Source organism: Apus apus, chromosome 2 (genome assembly GCF_020740795.1).
Source record: "Apus apus isolate bApuApu2 chromosome 2, bApuApu2.pri.cur, whole genome shotgun sequence".
NCBI lineage: Eukaryota > Metazoa > Chordata > Aves > Apodiformes > Apodidae > Apus > Apus apus.
This window is the reverse complement of record NC_067283.1, coordinates 93,494,841-93,517,666: the sequence shown is the minus strand read 5'-3', so window position 1 is coordinate 93,517,666 and position 22,826 is coordinate 93,494,841. Positions and strand designations below refer to the sequence as shown.

The following is a 22,826-nucleotide window of genomic DNA, read 5'->3' as shown; positions in this document are numbered from 1 at the left end:
CCATATAAAATCTGGGAATTTGAGGGAGTTCTAGTCATAGTTGTTCAACATTGCAAACACACTAATGCCTTTTCTTGGACATGTGCTTTGTTTCTGCATTAAGCACTGCCTTCAAACAGCTTAAGCCAAACTGAGCTCCACCAGCCCAGTGAAATGAATTAAGCACCTCTGAACATTTGTAGCACCAGTTAAATTATGGATCCATGTCCTGGCTGTACCCAGGCAGTAAGAAATACTAGTTCTGGTGTGGGCTTTGGAAAGGGAGGAGATGGCATTTGTGGAGTTCCCATGTAGACTTACTAGCCTTTGTGTCTTGTGAAGTGGAAGTGGAATAGCAGGGGATTACGTAGCTTTCCCTCTACTGCTCTGGTAAGCTGCCATTGTAGACTCTCCTATTTCAGTCCTACAGAAGGAGTACTTGACTCTCCCAAAGGACATTAATTGCCTGATGTTTATGGATATTAATGTTTGTCTAGAATTCCATAGCCTGTTCCAAATAACAGCTTTAAATGTGACATCAGAATCCTCTCTCTTGAATAGCAGGATGCTATTCTCCAACGATTTTTGACCTATGAATTTATTGTTATAAAATTCTACATTGCTTCTGTCTCAACTGCAGTGGTTTCTGAATTTGATTCTGTGCTTTTCATTGAGGTACATGTCTCTTAAGCTCATCTCTGACAATTTCACCCCTGTATGGATGAATTTCCGTGATAAGCATTTGTGCTTCTAGGTGCTATATACAATAATTTTGAACAATTTTCTGCCTTATGGTTGCTGTTAAAAGTGTAGGGCACTTTGTAAAGGAGTTTGTATGTCTTTCTTACAAGGAGTAATTCTTCTTCTGTGTGTCATTAATGCACAGCCTGATTTATTTTGAGGTCTTACATCTCATTTTATTCTGTGTTCATACTCTCTGTTCTTCTTATGTTACATTAAGTTACATAGAAAGTGCTATATTTTATATATCAATTATTCTTCTTCAATATGATAGTTAAATTTTTTTTCTTTATGCTTTCTTAGGTTTAGCCCAGTCAGGTGCATGGGGTTGCTTTGATGAATTTAACCGGATTGAACTTCCAGTTTTATCAGTAGCTGCTCAGCAGATATATATCATACTTCAGTGCAAGAAAAATCAGAAGCCTCAGTTTGTCTTCACTGATGGTGATGTTGTTGACATGGACAGAGAATTTGGTATATTTCTGACTATGGTATGTGTTTGAATATGTATAACTGGCATTGTTGTGAAAAATGTTTCTTACTTAACTTCCCGTTGAAATTTAGCTTTTGAAATAATTGAAACTGTCTTTTAGAAAATAGTGATTACAGTTTGAACAATAATTTGGTCAAATGATATTGATTACATTTTCTTTTCCACATATTTTTAAATGGAACTTAGGACTTGAAATACGGAATTATCATTAACCACATACTTTAAGTGCTTTTTAGTTGAGTATTTGACAGATGTAGACTAAACCAAACCATCTCATATTTTTAGTCAAAGTCTGTCAAAATAAAACAGAAGTAATTGACCAATGCAAGGACATCTGTTAATTGTTCTGGTCAGTATTTCATCACCTTGAAGAATTTTGAACCACAATCTTTCTGTATGACAGCATGGAGTAAACCACCCTCACTCTGGTTCATGATGGCTTCTAGCAGTGCAAGAGGCAGAGAAGCGGGAAAGTGTAATATTACTTTAAAAGCCTCATTTTATCTCCCCTTCTTTAGCTGTGAGCTACATCCTGACAACTCAAAATGGAAGCATTTTTCTTTATTTCAAGGTTTCCTGCCTTTGAAAAGGTGTTAAAATTATCACTTTGATTTGAAAAAGAGGACAAAGTAGTGGCACACAAGGGCCAGTGGGAAGGCAGTTTGGAAGCAGCTGGAAGAGTTTAAGAAGTTATCACTGCATATTCAGTGACTACAGTTCTCACATCTGAGTGATGCAGTAGTCACAAGAATGACTTAGACATCTTCAGGTCGGATCTTTTAGTTCAGTAACGGCTTGCACTGCGTAATTGGCTTTGCACTGAAATGACCTGGGAATGCCCACAAAGGACAGTAACCTTCAGCACTGGAACAGTATGAAGACCCGGAGGAACTAACCATTTAAAATGGCTCCAATGAGGTCTGTAAGTGATCATTTGTCTATCTGTGTGTCTTGGGCATCTCCAAGTGACACATGTGATACCACATACTCCATGAACTGCAGTGTGTAGGCAACTGTGTAGGGATGTGTAATTGTGACATGCTCGAGTTACCTGTTGTAGCCTGGCATGTGCTCCTCTGTTTGCCAAATAATTATCGGAGAAGATAAACCTTCCTACCATGCTTTCACTATAAAATATTTTATTTTATATTTTGCATTTTTCAGAACCCTGGCTATGCAGGGCGACAGGAGCTTCCAGAAAACCTGAAGATTCAGTTTCGCACAGTTGCTATGATGGTGTCTGACCGCAGCATTATTATGCGAGTCAAGCTGGCGAGTGCTGGTTTCCGAGACAACCAAGTCCTTAGTCAAAAATTCTATACACTCTACAAACTCTGTGAGGAGCAGTTATCTAAACAGGTAAAATAAATATTTGTCTAAGTGCGAGCTGTCATTGGCAGGGAATGTAGAGAGAGTACTCTTTCATTGAATACATAATGCTTTTGACACTCAGAAACCTATTCATTTTTTTATGGTTTTCAGTTTCACGTTCTGGAAAAAGAGTCTGAAATCATCATATTTTTGTGTTTCAAACTAGTTTTTGTAGTAAAGGAGGTTTGATTTGTGATTTTTAAACGGAGTGCAGTTATTGGAGAAGTTATGAGGAATGGTGTAGAGGACACATTTTTCAGTCTCCTTACTTATGAAGACTAGACTTACTGGAGAGACAGTGTAAGAATTGTAACTAGCTAGTGCCTAGAAGGCACTGTTTTGTTGAGTGCTACCAGAGAAGTTATTTTCTGTTTGGTATGGGATATTTCAGTAGAAACAAAGGATGAAGCTGCTTTTAAGAACAGAACTGGTTGTTGCCTTTTGAATGCCTTGTGCTGGCTGTCCACTGGAGGGTTTCAAAGAGAGATCATATGAAGTGTAGGAAGTGTAGGCAAGTTGCAGCTCAAATGAGAAGCCTGCTTTAGTTGGATCCTAATGAGCCTAGGTATATAGATTACATTCTCCATCACAGTATTTCAGTTTTATACCACACATGTATTAGTGACTATGTTGACTTCCATGTAGAAATCTTGGACTGCACCAGAATAAAGTAACAGTACATTATATTGACCTCATTTCTGAGTTTTAAAAAGTACAGATACTAAATTTCATCATCAACATATAATCTGCTTTCCAAACTTCACAGAAAGTTATTAATATTTTTTAATCTTAATGTTTCCACCTGCAAATAAGATTTGCTGGCAGTACCTGGCTGAATATTCATATCTAGCATTTTCAACTGGTAATAACTTGGCACCTGGTTGCAAAATAGAAAATGAGGCTGTGTGGAGCCCTGAGGGATCATCCATTTACCTTTATGACAAAAAAATAGCTCTTAGCTAAATAATTTACTATAAATGCTTGTGACTCTCCTTAACATTTTCCACTGACATATACCCTACAGTTTCCCAGGCAATCTGTCCCAAAGTTTCATTTTCCTGACATTCATGAAGTTTTCTCTAAAAGTTGACTTGAATCTCCCTTGCTGTAGTTAACTACATTACTTCCTTTGTATTCCTTCTGTTTTCTTCTTGGCAGGTATTTTTTGTGTGTTGGAGACTTTTATCGTAACTCATCCTACATACTTACTCTTCCTATTTCTACAGTAGGTTTTGGTTTACTTATTCCTGTTGTAACATGTTTTCTAGTCAGCTAAAAGCTCTATTTTCTAAGTTCTCTTCAGTAGGCTTTATCTGCAAGTGTGGAATCCAACTTTTGGGCACAGTACAGAAGTGCCAACTGCAATGGAAATGTCTTTTCAACTGTCCTAAAAAGGACACTTTTATTTTTATTGCCCACTCTAATTGTAGATGTGTCATTGGGGAGTTTGTGGCTTCAGTCCAATGTCAGATATTTTTTTGCAAAGCTTTCTGTACCTGACTTGTTTCTCAACTGAATGAAGAGGAATTCTTACTCTTCTTCCTTTGTGCAGTTGGTAATTTCTGCCTGTGTAGTTTTTTGCACTTGTCCTTTTTTAAATTGCATCATACATAGATAATTTATTGAATTTCTCTTGCTAATTTTGAATCTAGTTGTGACCTAGTTCACCAGCTTGATATCTGCAAACCTAATCAATAAGTTATTTCTTGCTGAAAATTCTAGTTTGTACTCAATGTATTGTACCAACTTGTCAGCCCCAGGAAATAGGAGTGGAGGCTGGGGGAAAGGTGTTGTTTTAATTTTCTCCGTTTCTGACCATCCGAATATACTCTAGTTGGTCACAAATTAAATTAATTTTCCACAAGTCAATTTGTTTTGCCCTTGATGGTAACTGGTCTTCCTGTCTTTATATCGACCTATGAGCTTTCTTTTCACCTTTTTTTCTCCCTCTGTCCTGGTGAGTAGGGGGAATGAAAGAGTGGCTGGGTGGGCATCTGGAAGCTGGGCAAGGTCAGCACACAATAGGCAGTATAAAAAAGCGTCTGTGCACTTGATCTCAAAAACATTTCAATCAGAGGGAGCAGGCATTCTTCAAATACAATAATATCTTTATTATCTCCTTCCATATCTGTCTTAGTTTTCTGAGCAGCTGAAAATAATGGAGACTTCATAATTTAAAATCTCTACTCTGGTAGCTTTCCTTCTAGGATTTGCATCAATGGTCAAAGAGGACACACATTATAGAACAACTGCATATATTTTCAAATCTGTGTCAACTAAGACAGAATTGTATGCTCAGGTACAAGTGCTGAAATTAATGGAGTGCTTCTATATGGCTCTGCAAATATGCAGCTGCACCTGTAGTGAAAGGGAGAATATTCCAGCCCTCACCTGCCTAAGTCCAAAGCTGGTTAGATTCACCTCTAGGATGCACATGGTTATTGGAAGTAAATCCTTCTATTCTAAACCAAATTGTTATGGTACGATCCACAGAGTGCAAAGTACAGCAAAAGATAGGCTTGCATATAACAAGTTGTATCTGAATGGTTTCAGGATGCTTCTTTCTATCAGCATGGTATTGGCCTTTGAGTCACAAATCCCAGTACCATATATCAAGATAGCAACAATCCTTGCATGAGCAGAAAACGATAGAAGATGCAGCTCGGTTACAAATGACTTATAAAAGTGGTGGTCTACCATGAAAATAGGATACTTGCCAGGTATGGACATGCAACACTGGAAACTAACTTCAGGATATGATAGCAACAGAATTAGAAATTCAGTTGAAAAGACGAAAAGCTGTAAATTTAATAATTTTTGAAAGTTCAATAGTGTATTTAATGCTTTCATAAATTTAATTTTCAGCCCTCTCTTGATTTTAAAGTGCTTAATCTTTGCGGTACCAATTGTGTTTATGTGTTATTTCAAGGTTCACTATGACTTTGGGCTTAGAAATATCCTGTCTGTTTTGAGAACACTTGGAGCAGTGAAAAGATCTAATCCCGAAGAGGCAGAGAAAACTGTAGTGATGAGAGTTCTGCGGAACATGAACCTCTCCAAACTGGTACTGTAACACTGGTGACTTTCCCAAAAGGAGTACTTTGTTTGCATTTTTAAGTGTATATTATTCACTTTGAAAAGATATTCTTCAGCAGTTGGCTACATTATTTTGTGGTTCTTAATGTGGTCTATCAGTGAGTGGAGAATCAGAACACGGTTACACTCTGAACATTGTTTTTCTGTTAAAGAGAGAAAAACGTATGAGAAGCCCTAGGTGAAAAAATAATTGGCAATACCGTCAGAATGTAGGACACCTAACCTGGTCATCTAATTTGACTCTTGTTTTTAATCCTTTCTGCCCTATCTAAGGAGAGAAAGGAAGAATGCATTGTATTAAGTTTTAATTAAACGTTCTTCTTAATCCAAAATTTCTATTTATAAATTCCTTGGGATTCTGTTGCCTTTTCAGAACACCATAAGAATTGCAGTGAGTAAGGTAATTGAAAGCAGTTAATGCCTACTTGTATAGTCTAATCTCTTTTGATATTACTATTTAAAGTATTCATATTTCTTTTTATTGTTGTAATTCAAAGGTTATAGGATATCTAGACTCTGTGTATGTACCTTGGGAGCCAGTTCTGTGATGGAACCAATTACTCTGTTTCTGCTATTAATCTATTCAGCCTGTTGGTACATGTGTTGAAGCCTACAGACATGCTTCATTGGCTTACAGAAGAAAAAAAATAACAAAAAAATCAAAGGCAAAATACAGTTTGAATAAATATTGCTGGTTTATCTGACCAATGAAGAAATGTGTGTGTATGTAATGAAGAAAACTGTCTTAAAATGTTAGCATTTTTAGAAGCTTGAAGTATTTAACTTAGAAATTACTACTTGTGATTGTGTTGTATGAAATTCACTTAATAAAACTGGTTCATAACTACAATATTTGCTTTGGAAAAGACAAGGTTTTCTACTGCCATCTTTTAAATGGTGTATTCTTGAAGATTGTTTACAGCTGTAATAATAATTTCAATGAATAAATAATGTATTTTCCTTTGTCTTTGGCAGGTGGATGAAGATGAACCTTTATTTATGAGTCTCATTAATGACCTATTCCCTGGAATTACTCTGGATAAAGCTGGGTATCCTCAACTACAGTCAGCCATTCAGCAACAGGCAGAGAAAGCAGGGCTTATCCATCATCCACCATGGATTCTTAAACTCATTCAGCTGTATGAAACTCAACAAGTCCGACACGGTTAGCATGCTAGATGAGTTTTTGAGACTGCATTAAAGCAATAGGTTTTTTATATCATGTTCTAAAGAATGCAAATTATTTTCACACACACACACACACAAAGTATTGTAAAGTTGAACAGATGTACTTTTTAAAGCCTATGTGGTTATTTTGCTAGGAAGCTGTTACGACTTCTTTTTGGCATGCAATGCACACATGGTGAGATTTTAACTTTGTTGTATTACATTTTTATGGGAAATATGAACGTGGCCTTCAGGCACTAACATTTCTATGAGAAAAGTTAAAACACAGAGTATGCATTGCAATTGATTTACATGATACCAGGCCTGCTGGCAACAGACAGGGTGTACCTGTCTCAAAGGGGGAAGAGGATCCTGGCACAAGAGCTAGCAGGGCTTGTCCAGAGACTTTAATCTAGATTTGAAGGGTGAAGGGCACAAAACTGGGCTTGCCAGAAATAAGCCTGGGGCCTGCACACGATTATTTGAGGGATGGTGCTCTAGTGAGGTCTTTTGGTCTGCCATTTCATTAGAGACAGGGGATGAGATCCATGTGGCAACAAAGATGCAAGGGTTACTTGCTTTGACCTGTCTTGGAGATTGGTTGACAAAGTCCCTTGGGAAGCAGTCCTGAAGGACAAAGGAGTCCAGGAAGGCAGGACATTCTTCAAGAAGGAAAAAGCATAGGAGCAGACTGTCCCCCTGTGCCAAAAGATGAGTCAGCAGTGAAGAAGACCACATGGCTGAATAGAAATATGGTGGCAACTCAAGAGAAAAAGGAGTTTATGACCTTTGGAAAAAGGGGCAGGCCACTCAGGAGGACCACAAAGACGTCATGAGGCTAAGCAGGGAGAACATTAGAAGGGCCAAAGCCCAACTTGAAATTAATCTGGCTGCGGTTATCAAAGCTAGTAAGAATTTCTTCTATAAATATATTAGCAAAAAAAGGAGTAAGGAGAATCCCTGTCCTTTAATGGATGCAGGGGGAAACATAATGATCAAGGATGAGGAGAAGGCTGAGGTGCTTTATGCCTTCTTTACCTCAGTCTTTGGTATTAGAAGCAGTTGTTCTCTGGGTAGCCAGTCCCCTGAGCTGGAAGACAGGGACAGGGAGCAGTTTGAAGCCCTCATAATCCAAGAGGAGATATTTAGAGACCTGTTGCACCACTAAGACAAACATGAGGCTAGATGGGATACACCCAAGAGTACTGAGGGAGTTGGCAGAAATGCTCATCAAGCCACTTTCCAACATTAACCAGCAGTCCTGGCTAACTGCAGTCCAGTAGACTGAAGATTCACAAATGTGACCCCCATCTACAAGAGGGACCAGAAGGAGGACAGGCTTGTTAGTCTGACCCTGGTGCCACAGAAGGTTATGGAGCAGAGTGCCATTGACTGCCATTATGTAGCATGTGCAGGACAACCAGGTGATCAGGCCCAGTCAGCATGGGTTCCTGAAAGCTGGGTCCTGCTTGACTAACCTGATCTCCTTCTATGAAAAGGGGACCTGCTAGTGGAAGAGGGAAAGGCTGTAGATGTTGTTTTACCTGGCCTTCAGTAAAGCCTTTGACACAGTTACTCACAGCATTCTCCTGGAGAGACTGGCTGCATATGGCTCGGATGGGTTTACTCTTCACTGGGTTAAAAACTGGCTGGACCCAGAGAGCTGTGGTAAATAGAGTTAAATCCAACTGGCTGCCAGTTACAAGTGGTGCTCCCCAGGGCTCAGTACTTGGGCCAGTTCTCTTTAATATCTTTCTCAATGAACTGGATGGGGGGCTTGAGTGCACCCTCAGTAAGTTTGCAGATGACAGTTGGGAGGGAGTGTTGATCTGCTTGAGGGTATGAAGGCTGTACAGAGGGACCTGGGCAGGCTGGATTGATGGGCTGAGGCCAGTTGTATGAGGCTCAATAAGGCCAAGTGCTGGGTCCCGGACTTGGGTCACAACAACCCGATGCACTGCTACAAGCTTTGGGAAGAGTGGCTGAAAAGCTGCCCAGGAAAAGGACCTGAGGGTGCTGGTCAACAGCTGGCTGAACATGAGTCAGCAGGGTGTCCAGGTGGCCAAGGTGGCCAACAGCATCGTGGCTTGTATCAGAAATAGTGTGGTCAGTAGGAGTAGGGAAGTGATTGTCTACCTGTACTTGGCATTGGTGGGGTTGCACCTTGGTACCATGTTCAGTTTTGAGTCCCCCACTACAAGAAAGACATCGAGGTGCTGGAGGGAGTCCAGAGCAACAAAGCTGGTGAAGGGTCTGAAGAACAAGTCTTACGAGTACCATCTGAGGGAACTGAGATTGTTTAATCTGGAGAAAAGGAGGCTGAGGGGAGACCTCATTGCTCTCTACAAGTACCTGAAAGAAGGTTGTAGCAAAGTGGGTGTTGGTCTCTTCTCCCTAGTAACAAGCAACAAGACAAGAGGAAATTGCCTCAAGCTGCACCAGGGGAGATTTAGATTGGGTGTTAGAAGAAACATCTTCACTGAAAGGGTTCTTAAACTGGAAGAGGCTGCCCAGGGAAGTGGTTGAGTCACCATCCCTGGAGGTGTTTAAAAGTTTTGTAAGTGTGGTGCTTAGGAATATGTTTAGCAATGGAATTGGTAGAGTTAGGTTAACAGTTGGAGTTCATGATCTTGAGAGTCTTTTCCAACCAGAATGATTCTGTGATTCTGTGAATTCATAAATAGCCAATTTTGTTCTGTGTTATGAAAATAGTTGCTGTCCTTAGACATAGTTCAGTTATGAAGCTTGTGTTTAATGTTACTGTGGGATTATGATGCTAAGAAGCTTACAAAAAAATAACCTCTAAAACCTTTATTTTAATTGATTCTACCAAGCATGAAGTATAATTCCAAGTTTTGTTCTTTGTGTTCAATTCTGGCCATTTCATAGAATCATACAATGGTAGGGGCTGGAAGGATCCTCTGGAGATAATCTAGTCCAACACTGTGCTATAATGGGTTCACCTAGAGCAGGTTGCACAGGACCACGTCCAAGTAGGTTTTGACTACCTTCAGAGAAGACTCCACCACTTCTCTGGGAAGTCTGTTCCAGTGCTCTTTCACTTCAAAGTAAAGAAGTTTTTCCTCATGTTCAGATGAAACATCCTGTGTTCCAGTTTGTGCCCGTTGCCCCTTATCCTATCGCTGGGCACCACTGAGAAGAGTCTTGCCTCATCCTCTTGACACCTGCTCTTTAGATACTTACAAGCATTGATAAGATTTCATCCTAGTCCTCTAGACCCAGGTTGCTCAGCCTTTCCTCATAAGAGAGGTGCTACAGTTCCCTAGTAATCTTCGTAGCCCTCTGCTGAACTCTTTCCAGTAGTTGCTTGTCTTGTACTGGAGAGCCCAGAACTGGGCACGCTACTCCAGATGTTGCCTCATAACCTTCCTCAACTTGCTGGCAACGCTCTTTTAAATGCATCCCAGGGTGCCATTGGCCTTCTTGGCTACAAGGGCATATTGCTTATTAACTTGTCCATCAGGAGTCCCAGGTTCTTCTCCACAGAACTGCTTTCCAGTAAGTTAAACCCTAACCTGTCCTGGTATATGGGCTTACTTCTCCCTGGCTGCAGGACCCTACACTTGCCTTTGTTTAACTGTAGGTTCCTGTATGCCCAACTCTCTAACCTGTCCAGGTCTCACTCCTCTCAGTTTTGTATCGTCAGCAAATTTGCTGAGGGTCTGACTCGGAGTCTGCTGACTCTGTCCCTTTGTCCAAGTCATTGATGAATATATTGAACAACTTGGCCCAGTGCTGACCCCTGGGGAACACCACTAAGTATAGGCCTTCACCTAGACTGCATCACTGATCACAATCCTCTGAGTTTTGCCATTCAGCCAGTTCTCAGTCCACCTCACTGCCCACTCATCTAACCCACACTTCCTAAGCTTATCTGTGAGGATGTTAGGGGAGACAGTGTCAAAAGTATTGCTGAAATTGAGGTTGTCACATCCACTGTTCTCCCCTCATCTATCCAGCCAATCATACCATCATAGAAGGCTATCAGATTGGTCAAGCATGATTTCCCCTTGGTGAATTAATACTGACTACCCCTAACAATGTTCTTTACCTCCACATGCTTAGAGATGACATCCAGAATGAGCTGTTTCATCACCTCTCAAGGGATGGAGGTGAGGCTGACTGGCCTGTAGTTTCCTGGGATTCTCTTTCTTGCTCCTTATGAAGACTGGAGTGACATTGACTTTCCTCCAGTCCTCAGGCACCTCTGCTTTTCTCCATGACTTTTCAAAGCAAAGATATGTGAAGATGTAATGCTTTTTATTCTCCCTTTTCATGTCAGAATAAGAGAATAGTAAGCTTAAACTAATGAAACAAATAAAAGGAAGCATTTGCATAGCACAGTCTGAGAGCTTAATACCTCAAAGGTTTGGTTGAGATCATTGGTTGGACAGAACTGCTTAACTTTGTGCTGTGATTTACATCCAGCTCACTGGATTCAATGTTCCATATCAAATCATAACACCTGTATCTATATAGGAACCATGAAAGTTTCAATCATTTCAGTCATGATTAAATGTGCCTCTTGGAAGGAGCTGTTTGGTCTGTGAGACACCGCAGACCACTGCTCCCCCAAAATCTCCAGGATCCACTGTGGCATATTGTTTAGATGCCTCTTCTTTCTACATGTTCCTGCTGTTCCCAGCTGTTGTGCAGCTCCAATAGGCTTAACACTTGGATTCTCAGGGCCTTTCTATGATACAAATTGTTGCATTGAGGGAGAAAGATCTCTGTTTTTCTGACTTCCATTTGTCCTACTCATTGGCTCTGGTGACCTAGAGATCACCATGGGATTTCAAATAATGAGGAAAAATCTGTAAGCTGCATTACTTCTCATGGTTGAAATAGAGACAACGTAGGGAAATGGACTGCTCATGCACACCATGTATATGCATGGAGATACAGTGCATGGATCTTGGAATTTCTTTTGCATAACAGTTTTGATCTAAGTGCTGTTGAAACCAGCAGTCAGGCTATGTCATTAACACTGAGGAGCTTGTATTAGATCTCTCCATATGTAACACGTGTCACAAGCAAGTGATTGTCTGGGTCTCCAAACTGGTTTTGGGAACATTGAGTTTCCTTTAGTTTTATAGGCAATCTGTATTGTTCTGGCTTAGGTTTGTGACTGTTTGTTCTGTACCTTTGTTGAAGAGGTTTTCAAAACCGACTAAGGATTATATTGTTTTATTGAAGACATGGCTTCTTTTCCTCAGGCAATACACTGATAAAATTAAAAGTGTGGTTGCTTTTAACTGTTTTTTATATAAGAATAATGTAATAAATGTCAGCATGGATGGATAAAGGTACATATTTTTGTTATTTTTGCTTCAGAAAGGTACACTTGATTTGATAATGTCATTGGGAACTACTCATTAAATACATTTATAAGGTAGTGCTTTTGTTTACTACCAGTCATGTCAATGTCATTGCATGCAAACATCACAAGGCCGTTGCCTTTTCCAATTAGAAAAAGGAACAGAATTGCCTGAGGGAGGATGCAGACCCACATAGGCCTATGGTCATAATAGAGCAGACATTTATAGAGGTCTTTTAATAATGTTTTGAAATTCCATTTCAGTCAATATTCAGTAAGTGGAGTGAGAGACATCTTTTTTTTGGTATTGACTTTTGATAAAAATAAAGTAAGGATCATTGATGCAAAGAGCCGTTAAATGGTAGCATGACATTTTGACATTTCATTTTAAACCACGTTTGTATTGTTTTAAGGCATGATGACTCTAGGTCCAACTGGTGCAGGAAAGACAAAATGCATTAATATTTTAATGAAAGCAATGACAGACTGTGGTGCTCCTCATAAAGAGATGAGAATGAACCCAAAGGCAATCACAGCTTCCCAGATGTTTGGTACCCTCGATGTTGCTACAAATGACTGGACAGATGGTATTTTCTCTACATTATGGAGAAAAACTTTAAAAGCAAAGAAGGTAATGGATATGATAGTTAATAAGGGCGTTTAACATTGTTTCTATAAGGTCTCATTACCTGTCATTTATGTGAAAGATCTTACAATATAAAATCAAATGGAAGAATACAGTGTTAGTTTTGCTTTGTGTCTGAATAGCTCAGTGTACTCCAGAGTCACAATTACGTGTATATGCCAGAGAGCACCAGGCTTCCCAAGTACTTGAAGTTTCAGAACTAAATTGGAACAGGTTTTAGAGTTTTGCTTCCTTTTTTAAGCAGGTAGTTCTACCATTCAAATGAAAAAGCAAGGGCTGCTCATGTTTTGATGTGAGGACAGGAACGTTAATGTTCTCCTGTCTGGTTTTATGTCATTGCCACTTGATTTCACTAATTATATCAGAATGTAAGAGGCTCTGGTAAGAAATCAGTATAGTAATTTCCTAATTCTTTTATGAAACCTGCAGATAATGTTTCATGGAATCTTAATTACACTCAAATCTTCAGGAGTTTTATTCAATTCTCACTTGGAAAATGGGAAGCCTTTTGTGAAATACTTAGGTAACATCCCACAAAGACTGACTACCCATGTTTGTGACTGTGTTTAATGTTTTTATCCACCTTGATGAATGCTGGTCTGGCTGATGTACATTTGTAGCAGAAAGGGACAGCGTTATGCTTAGAATAGCCCAAATTAATTTTTGTCACTATTCATTAATAGACTTCTTGGTGTGACACAGGGTAACAAAAGAAGGATCAAAATCACTGAGCAAATTGTAAAAACTGCAGTTCAGGCTGAGCTAATCAGCACAAGATCCAAGAGTATGTTTTCTGAGATTAAATAAATGTATATTTTTGGTCAATGCATATAAAGTTGCTTGTGTTTCTGTCTTACTTTTTTTTAGGGTGAGCATATCTGGATAGTTTTGGATGGCCCTGTTGATGCAATATGGATTGAAAATCTGAACTCTGTTCTGGATGATAATAAGACCCTTACTTTGGCCAATGGAGATCGTATTCCAATGTCCCCCAACTGCAAAATTATTTTTGAACCTCACAACATTGACAATGCTTCCCCTGCAACAGTTTCTCGTAATGGGATGGTCTTCATGAGTTCTTCAGTGTTAGATTGGAAGCCTATTTTAAGAGCTTGGCTGCAAACACTACCTACTGCATACTCCGATATCCTATGGAACTGCTTTAATGCTGTATTTCAGGTACTTAATTCAACAACTTGAGAAAAAAACCAATAATATTGCATTTCTTATTCTTAATTTAATGAAGCATTGTTTCCTCCTCAGTGTTTTTTCAATTATTTACTTCTCTTTGTTTATGCAATATAATGAGGATGAAGGATTTTTTTCAAAAAAGAGAGAAAATTACCTCTGACATTAATGAATGAGTGCAACTATAGCAGATGAATAATTTGGATGCTTTATTTTGTCTGCATAGGTTAGTTGGCAATGAATTGTTAAATCTGTGATTATTTTATAATTTATGTTGGCAAAACAGAGATATTCTCTGGCTGTAATTGTTTCTGAAATTTTAATTCTTATTAGAACACGCAAGGGGAGTGGATAAACTTCCTTTTTTAAAAAAAAAAATAATTAAAGAAGTAAATTCAGAAAGAAAATAAGCTAGGTTCACTCTGATGGAATCTTTCTCAATTTCCGCTGCAACAAGAATGCCTTTGGCCCATTAGTTATTTTGAAAAGACATTTGATAGTTCAGATTACTTAAAAGCAGTTCTATGCTCTGTGGTGTTCTGAAGCTCAGCAGAGGTGACTGTGGTGGTCTTTTCTGGTTTTATGATTCATGATTCTGATCTGAAGGAGATTTTTGAGATGGCATCTCTTTGATACATTCTCTGACTAAATCATGCTCAGTCAGCAGATCCAAAGGGAGAATTTGGAACATTTTTCCCCCCTACATCTTGCCTTAGCATAGTGAATCATTACCAAGGCTTAATTAATACTATGGATGGTTGTACTCAATAGTGGATCTAAAAGCATGATCTCAGAAATACACTGTTTCCATTTACACTGACATTCTAACTTTTTCTTTGATTTTTTTTTTTAAATAGTTATTGTTGTGCAATGTTTCAGTGTTGTTATCTTCTGATTTCCTCAACAGCTGTGGAACAAATGCAACTGTCTTATATACCATACTTTGACTCTCTCCTGCCAGTTTACTGTGTAACGTGTGAGATTTCACAGGGACTTATCCTGTGACATTTTTCATCCTTGTTGGGTTTTACAAATGCAGTTTTTAATGAACTTTGAGTGACATGTCAGGAAGTTTATTTATAAATAATGATAAATGCAATGATTAATACAGTTTTGAAATGCCTTGGATGTTAACAAATGTCTTCTTACAGATGTTTTATTTCACTGCCTATTTACTTAAAACCCAATCTTTAACAAGCTATTCATTTTGTTCTACCTCCAAAACATAACTATATGACATAGTATTTACTGCAGCAGCAAGAGAAACAATTCCAATAATGAATTTTAAAATATGTTTCCAAGTAATGTATGTATGGGTCAATTTACTGCTTCTTTGCCACAATTCTATTTATATTTTGTGTTACAACTTACTCTGAAAACATAATAACAACATTTAAAATACCCAAGCCTGAAGCAATAGCAATAAAATCAAGAAAAATATGTATTTTATCAGATTGAGAGATGAAAATGCAGTGAAATAGGGAGTTAGTTCTGTGCTGAAGGCTGCATTTGAAAATATTGAAATGTAAATGAAAGCTGTCATGCTGTCAGTTTTCTTTCACTTTTAATGAGCTATCTTTTCTTCCCAAATAATAGAAACAATAACAGTGATGTTACAGATGAGGGTAACACTGCTTTTGTAGCCAGGTGTTTTTACAGTTACTGTTTTCCCCCCATATAGGAAAAAAATAAATAAATGCCAAAAGAAAATTTTTGAAATAAGATATATCAACAGTGGCAGTCAAACCCCAAATACAGACCTTGGTGAATTTAATGCTAGTATTAAGAAAAGCATGGATGTAAGCAGCTTAAAAATATAATATTTTTTAGAATAAAATTAAGATTGGGCTATAGATGGAAATAGCAACTAAGGAGAATCAGTCCTTAAGTATACATATAGAGAACTTTTGAAATCAATCTAAATTCAACCAAAACAAATGTAAGACAACTGTTACAATAATTTCAATTTGCTTACAAGAAACACTGATTATTTATGCTTATAAAAAGAATATTTGTCACTAAAAGTCTGCATATTGGATAAAATCACTATTAAGGAAGGTACAGTAAGTAGCAGTAATGTAGAAGAAAGCACCAGAGAATAATATTTGTGAACCAGTGGAAATAATGTATTTATTCTTTTAATGTATATTATAAATTCCACTGTAATTAATATTTTTTATATAAAAGATGAGAGGTAGTCCAAAAGACAAGGATAAATTTAAACAGATCAGTAAAAGGAAAATTGGCTTCTTCCTGGCTCAAAAAAAAAAACCACCTCCTAAAACAACAACACCCCCAAAAAACCCCTTGAGATTATCTTTCAGTCCTTTATTTTTCCACAGGAATTTTTAAAACAGTGATTTGAGGGGTTGGTCTTTCACCCTCCCTTTCCTGTTTCTTTCTTCTCAATAACATTTTCTGCTTAGGAGTAATTTCAGGTAAACTCCCATACCCATCTAGAGTCTCTCTTAAATTTAGAAGCTATACTGCCAATTTCTTGTGTGTGAATGCTGCTGCTGCTTGTAAGCAATAGAATTGCTTAGTTGATGGAAGTAATTGTCTGAGACAGTTTCAAAGAACTGAAATAATGATAATAATTACCTGAGTGGCATTATTTACCTTGTCTGAAAAGTGTGAAGCTCAAACTAGTGATGGATGTTATATGAGTAATGTAAGTTTCAGCATATCTACGTATGGTTTAAATGAAAAAAATCTAGTAATTTTTCAATCACAGTTCCTTTCCTTTTCTTTTTTTTCATAGAATCATTAAGGTTGGAAGGGACCCTAAAGACCATCAAGTTCCAACCCTCTGCCATGAGCAGGGAACCCTACCACTAGACCAGGTTACACAAAACCTCGTCCAACCTGGCCTTAAAAACCTCCAGGGAGGGGGCATCAACAACCTCCCTGGGCAACCCATTTCAGTTCCTCACCACCCTTAGAGTGAAGAATTTCTTCCTAACATCTAACCTAAATCTCCCCTCTCTCAGTTTCAAACCATTACCCTTGTCTTATCACGATCTTCTCTGATGAAAAGTCCCTCCCCAGCTTTCCTGTAGCCCCTTCAGGTACTGGAAGGCTGCTATAAGGTCTCCTTGGAGCCTTCTCTTCTCCAGGCTGAACAGCCCCAACTCTCTCAGCCTGTCTTCATAGCAGAGGTGCCCCAGCCCTCTGATCATCTTGGTGGCCCTTCTCTGGACCCTCTCCAACAGGTCTATACCTTTCTTGTGCTGAGGGCCCCAGAACTGTACACAGTACTCCAGGTGGGGTTTCACCAGAGCAGAGCAGAGGGGCAGAATCACCTCCCTGGCCCTGCTGGCCACACTTCTCTTGATGCAGCCCAGGATGCAGTTGCTCTCTGGGCTCCAGCACACACTGGCAACTCATGTTGAGCTTCTCATCAACTACCACCCCCAAGTCCTTCTCCTCAAGACTGCTCTCTAGCCATTCTTTCCCCCAGCCTGTATTTGTGTTGTGGATCATTTATGAACCTGTTCTGGAGGCTTCAAAGCAGTCCTAAAACCAGCAGAATCATCACGTGTCTTATTCCTCCCTCTACATTAAATCTTACCCTAATCTTATTTGGGTAAAGGCTGCTGTTGCCTCTGAAGCATGGAGTTAAATATACAGTCCAAAGGGTTTCTTAGCTTTAGTATTTAAATGCTGATGTTCAAGTTAATATTACAAATACTAATAACTTTGCCCCATGTAATTGTTCTTGTGCTTGTCTAAACCCTTTGGGAGTGTTCCATGTTGCCAGCTTCTTGTCCTAAAGAGCGTTCCAAAGTCCAGTGAGTTCCACAGTGGCTGTACACTGTGTGAAAGGGTCTTTTCTCATGTGAGTTTTTACCATCTCAATTTTGCAGTCTCCTCTTGAGGGATAGCAAATTCCTGATCCAAATATTTTACAATTTATCATGGCCCAACTAATTTTTCCAGACCCTCTGTCTAAACAAAATACAGTAGAGAAGTAGTTAATTCATGCTAATTGCTATATTGATCTTTCATCCTTCTTTCTGCCATGTATTGTTTTATAAATGGTAGTACTGAAGTATTAGAGTATATGGACCTTTCCCCCCCCCCATAAACTCAAAGAACAAGAATTACTCAAACCTCACTGGAATCATAAGTACCATAAAACTCTGCTGGTGAAAATTGGGCTCTTGAAAGTACAGACTACTTTGACTCATGAAATATCTGTATCCTGAGTGTCTCAAATCAATTATTAAACAATTTGCAGTGCCCTGTGGAACATCTAGTCTATTTTAAAGATGAGGAAACTGAATCTCAAAGAGATTTAGGTCCAAATTTTAAAGGTTTTTAGAGGCAAATCTCACACACTGCTTTCAGTAACTTATTTCCACCTATTCCTTGAGGAACCCACAGCCCCCTAATTAGTCACTTGAGGAGTACTTCTGGAGGCAAAACATGCATTTTAGAGGATAAGCCACAAAAAGCAACACAAGGAAGCACTTCTGAACAAAAAATGTTCTTCTGTATGCCCACATCCAAACTGCCTTCTTTCTCAGACCATTTAGCCATGAGCTCTATTCTAGATCAAAAGGCTTAAGTGAGGGTTGTTTTTTTTCTCATAATATTTATCTTTGTTGTTTGTGTTACCCGCTGTTCTAGTGAGATGGAAGTCAAGAGGATGGGTAAAAATCTCAATTCAGTCTCTGAGCCAATAAATGCTCAGCATAGGGTACTAAGGAAACTTAAGTGGCAAAAAATTTAACAGAAAGTTGGAACAAGGCTTGTGGGTATGTAGGTAAGCAGCTCACTGTTTCTTAAAAAATATCTAGGTGATTTTTTATGTCTTTGGGTGACTGAGTGTCTTCATGATCTTAACCTTCTCAGTGACAGGATGTGGGAGCCATAAATGGACATCCTCCAAAATTAATATCTCTCATAGTGTCCCTGTTGTACTTTAATTCTCAGAATGAGTAGGCAGTTCTGATTTATGAAAATACCAATGGCAAATGGAATCCAGAGGGATTTAAGTAAAAATTGTTAAAGGAAGGTGAGATTAGGTTATAATTGACATCAGTCTGTACTATGGATGGTGATTGATATTTAAAAAAAAATGCATTGCAAATCTCAGAGAGGACTTCACACCAATTTGAAATGTTGCTAAAGATGTTGCAGATCACTTAGAAGAGGCAGGCATGGTAACCATCACTATGGAGTAACCTGAGGAAAACTCAGATTCCCTTAAAATCAACTGGAAAATTCCCTTTGGATCCTGCCAGGGTTCCAGAGAAAACCAATAATATCGATTTCAAGAGGGTCAGGTACATTATAGTGCAGTCCTAACAGATCAGACAGATAGAAATGTATAGTGGTGAGGCTGTTGATTATATCTGTATCATTACAACAATTCTAGTGCTTTTATCTTCCCACTACAAAAATGGCAATGGTAGATTAAAATCTCCAGTGGAGAGAATAAATGGCAGATCCCTGATGTGACTGAAAAGCAGTCTTCAAATTGCTCTTCAGGAAATTGCTGTATGGAGCTCATATGAGTAATTGGCCTGACTGGGGTACATCAAAGTTATTTTTCTAATATGTTATTGTTAGCAAAATGTCATGGTCTAAATCTAAATACTTATAATCTCAGAAGTGGGGAAAAATGTTGTTTGGAATTAAGTTTAGAATATATTTGGAATTATATATTAATAAATTTGTCTCAAATATACCATTGAAACTGGTACATAATTATTTAAATGCTGTTTTTCCTTTCTAGGATGTGATAGATTTTCTTTTCTCTGCTGTGACACCAAAAATGCCAGTTTTAGAATGTATGTACATCAAACAGGCTATTGACCTCCTACAGGTAGATATGACATTCAGTTTTTTTTGCTGCCTCATTCTGTTACTTGTGCTGAGATGTTGTTCTAGAAGGGCAGGCGTTACATATTCCATCTGCTTTGCAGGGTCTGTTGTCTGACCAGTATGAGAGGCAGCTCAGTGAGGAGCATATTGCTCGCTTGTTCATTTTTGCTTTAATGTGGTCAGCTGGAGCTCTTCTGGAACCAGATGACAGACTGAGAATGGAGCTGTTCCTACGGAAGCACTCCGCAGTGAAAGAACTTCCAGCTGTGAATGGAGAAGAGACCATATTTGAATTTGGTATCAATGCTTGTGGCCAGTGGGAGCACTGGTCAAAGAAGGTTTGTTTGCTGTCCCATGGTAAACTTTGTTAGTGAGTATACAAGAAAGATGTATCTGGCAAAGGGCATATTAATTAAAAACCTGCATTATTTGGTTAGGAAGATTAACCCTACCAAATTCTCTAGAGTTTCTTTTTTGAATTTATTTTTATTTTTTTTCTCCATAAGTATCTTCGGAAGAGAATAGAACATGTGTTTGAAATAGCTTTGTGAAACAGAAGTGATGTTGGCTTATTCTGCTATCTCCCTACTATTTAAGAACTCCCAGTAATGACAGGCTTTCTTCATGCAACGGAGTATAGTCGAGTTAAAATATCCCGTTAGTTCAACATTTTTTTAGAAAAACTTGCCAGGATACTGATTGATGGATGGATTCTTGGCTTTTGGGAAGAAAAGTTTTGCTAATGTATATTTTATAAAGTACATTTGGTTTTGTGTTCTGATACAAAGTGATTGTGTAGGTCAGTAGAAAGTCTTAAACTTTTTGTGTGTCATTCTTATGCAGGTCCCTGAATATATTTACCCAAAAGATTCAGTGCCAGAATATACTTCCATTCTAGTTCCAAATGTAGACAGTGTCCGAACAGACTTTTTAATGCACACTATCATGAAGCAAGGAAAAGCTGTTCTGCTGACTGGGGAACAGGGAACAGCAAAAACAGTTATGATTAAGGTAGGTTTGAATGGAGAAACGTGTAATATCTTTGTATGATAACATTGCAATAATCGATATTGCCACAAATATTAAAGTGTAAGAGTAATCAAATTTTTCTTCAGATTACATACTAGCTTTCTTATGGAGGCATTTTGCCAGCACTCGCATGGCCTACAAGCAGAAAACTGGCAGTATCTGTACTTTAGTATAAAGAGTTCTTCTCAACTTTGCTAACCATGGGTACAAGATCATGTGATAAATGCTCTTTCGTATACTTTGCTTTTGAAAAGTCAAACTGGAGATTTTGCTAAGAAAACATTGATCCTTGGAGGATTTTTTTATGTCTGGGAGCTTTGTCAGTGGTGCGATGTGTGAACTGATCTTTTGTACACCCTTTACAAAAACTTTCAAACTTCCTTTACAAGTGAAACTGAGGAGAAATAAACAACTTCCCTCTTTACTCATGGTAATTTTTCAGAGGGTAAAATTAACATTTATTATCTACTCTCAATTCCTTCATTGAAAATGACATACTGTTCTTTCTGTAGAAGAAAATAATAACAGGATTGCTATTAAATAAAAAAATACATGCTTTCTGCATTATAAAATGGTGTGGGTTAATCATATGGCACTTAAAAAAAATCAGTAACCTACTATAGAAGAGTCAATAATCAAAAGGCTGAACCAACCCAGATATCACATCAAATTTCATGTCCATTATGTGAAAAAATGCAAGTGACATGTTTTTCAGCATGATGTCTGTGATTTCCAGGGGAATCTGTAGACTCTTTCATCAATGAGAGGCAGCTAAATAAAACTGATCTACCGCTGGGTAGAATTTGCCATTCAGGCATCTGTACCTCGACTGGATGTTTTGCAGAGGTCTTGAAATTGAAAATATCTGAAAAACACTGGCCTGAACTGACCTTTGACTTCCTTAAAATCTGAAGCTGTCTTGTGTCCCTCAGCCATGTACTTTCTGAGCCCTGACATAAAGTGAGTTGTACCGATGCCAGCAGCCATTAATACTACTTTTTCAGCTTAGCTGTTGATGCCAACATACATGCCAATGTAATGCCGACTTCTGCTCCTGGCACCAGCTGGAGAACTATTTTAGCAGAGTGAGGAGGCGGGGTCTGGGTGGTGGTCTTGATATTTTGCATGCTGGATTCTGGCCAGATACTGGCAACCTCCAGCATTCAGCTGCTGTTTCTGTCCCTAAAAATAATTGGAGCTGATTCTTGGGAGCTGCTTACCCTGTGTCTACTCTGTAGAGCAGAGTATTTTTCTTACGCAAGGGAGCACAATGCCAGTAGATATTTGATCACATTTAAGCTTAGAAGTGAAAGTTAACTGCCTTCACAACCGTTGCCCTTCTGCTTTCACCTTCTGTAGAATTCTGTTTCACTACACCTCATGAAAAAGAAATTTCCAGATATAAGCAGCTAGTTTCATGAAAAAGTAAACACATTTAGGTAGTAATCTAAAGTAATCTTCAACAGTGAGTAAGGTGTCATTATATATAAAAATAAAGAACTTACAGTGTTTTAAAGACATTTACTCTATGTGCTATTAGCTCATGAATTGTAAAACCCTCAGAATCTAATATGAAACTTGCATGGTAGAATTGAAAATTGTACCTGGAATTGGACAGTTTAACTAACAAAAATAATCCCATTAAATAACCTGTCCCTTTTCAAAGATAGTTGCCATTTATGTACTGTGGAATATTACTGTTACCATGTAAAGATTTTGAAACACCGTAAGGAATGAAATGTAAGTGTATTTTTTAATAGTTGTGCATTCATAGTTGTGGTGGGCTGACCTTGGGTGGCTGGAAGACCTCCATCCAGCCACTGGTTCCCTCCCCCTGCTTAACAGGATGTGGGTCAAGAGAAGAAGAGGGAGATCATTCACCAATTACCATCAAGGGTAAAACAGACTCAACCTGGGGAAATGTATTTATAATTTATTGCTAATGA

The 22,826-nt window shown here is 38.4% G+C and overlaps 1 protein-coding gene across 1 annotated transcript in view; it reads left to right on the top strand.

Moving 5' to 3' along the window:
- Positions 1 to 22,826, top strand: part of LOC127380409 (dynein axonemal heavy chain 5-like) — a 157,763-nt gene that overhangs the window by 56,275 nt on the left and 78,662 nt on the right. The window contains exons 42-50 of the mRNA XM_051609233.1: positions 1,024 to 1,211; positions 2,378 to 2,572; positions 5,514 to 5,648; positions 6,656 to 6,845; positions 12,599 to 12,816; positions 13,699 to 14,010; positions 19,763 to 19,852; positions 19,953 to 20,189; positions 20,695 to 20,862. Coding sequence (XP_051465193.1) covers positions 1,024 to 1,211; positions 2,378 to 2,572; positions 5,514 to 5,648; positions 6,656 to 6,845; positions 12,599 to 12,816; positions 13,699 to 14,010; positions 19,763 to 19,852; positions 19,953 to 20,189; positions 20,695 to 20,862 — 1,733 coding nt within the window. The remainder of the gene's footprint in view (positions 1 to 1,023; positions 1,212 to 2,377; positions 2,573 to 5,513; positions 5,649 to 6,655; positions 6,846 to 12,598; positions 12,817 to 13,698; positions 14,011 to 19,762; positions 19,853 to 19,952; positions 20,190 to 20,694; positions 20,863 to 22,826) is intronic.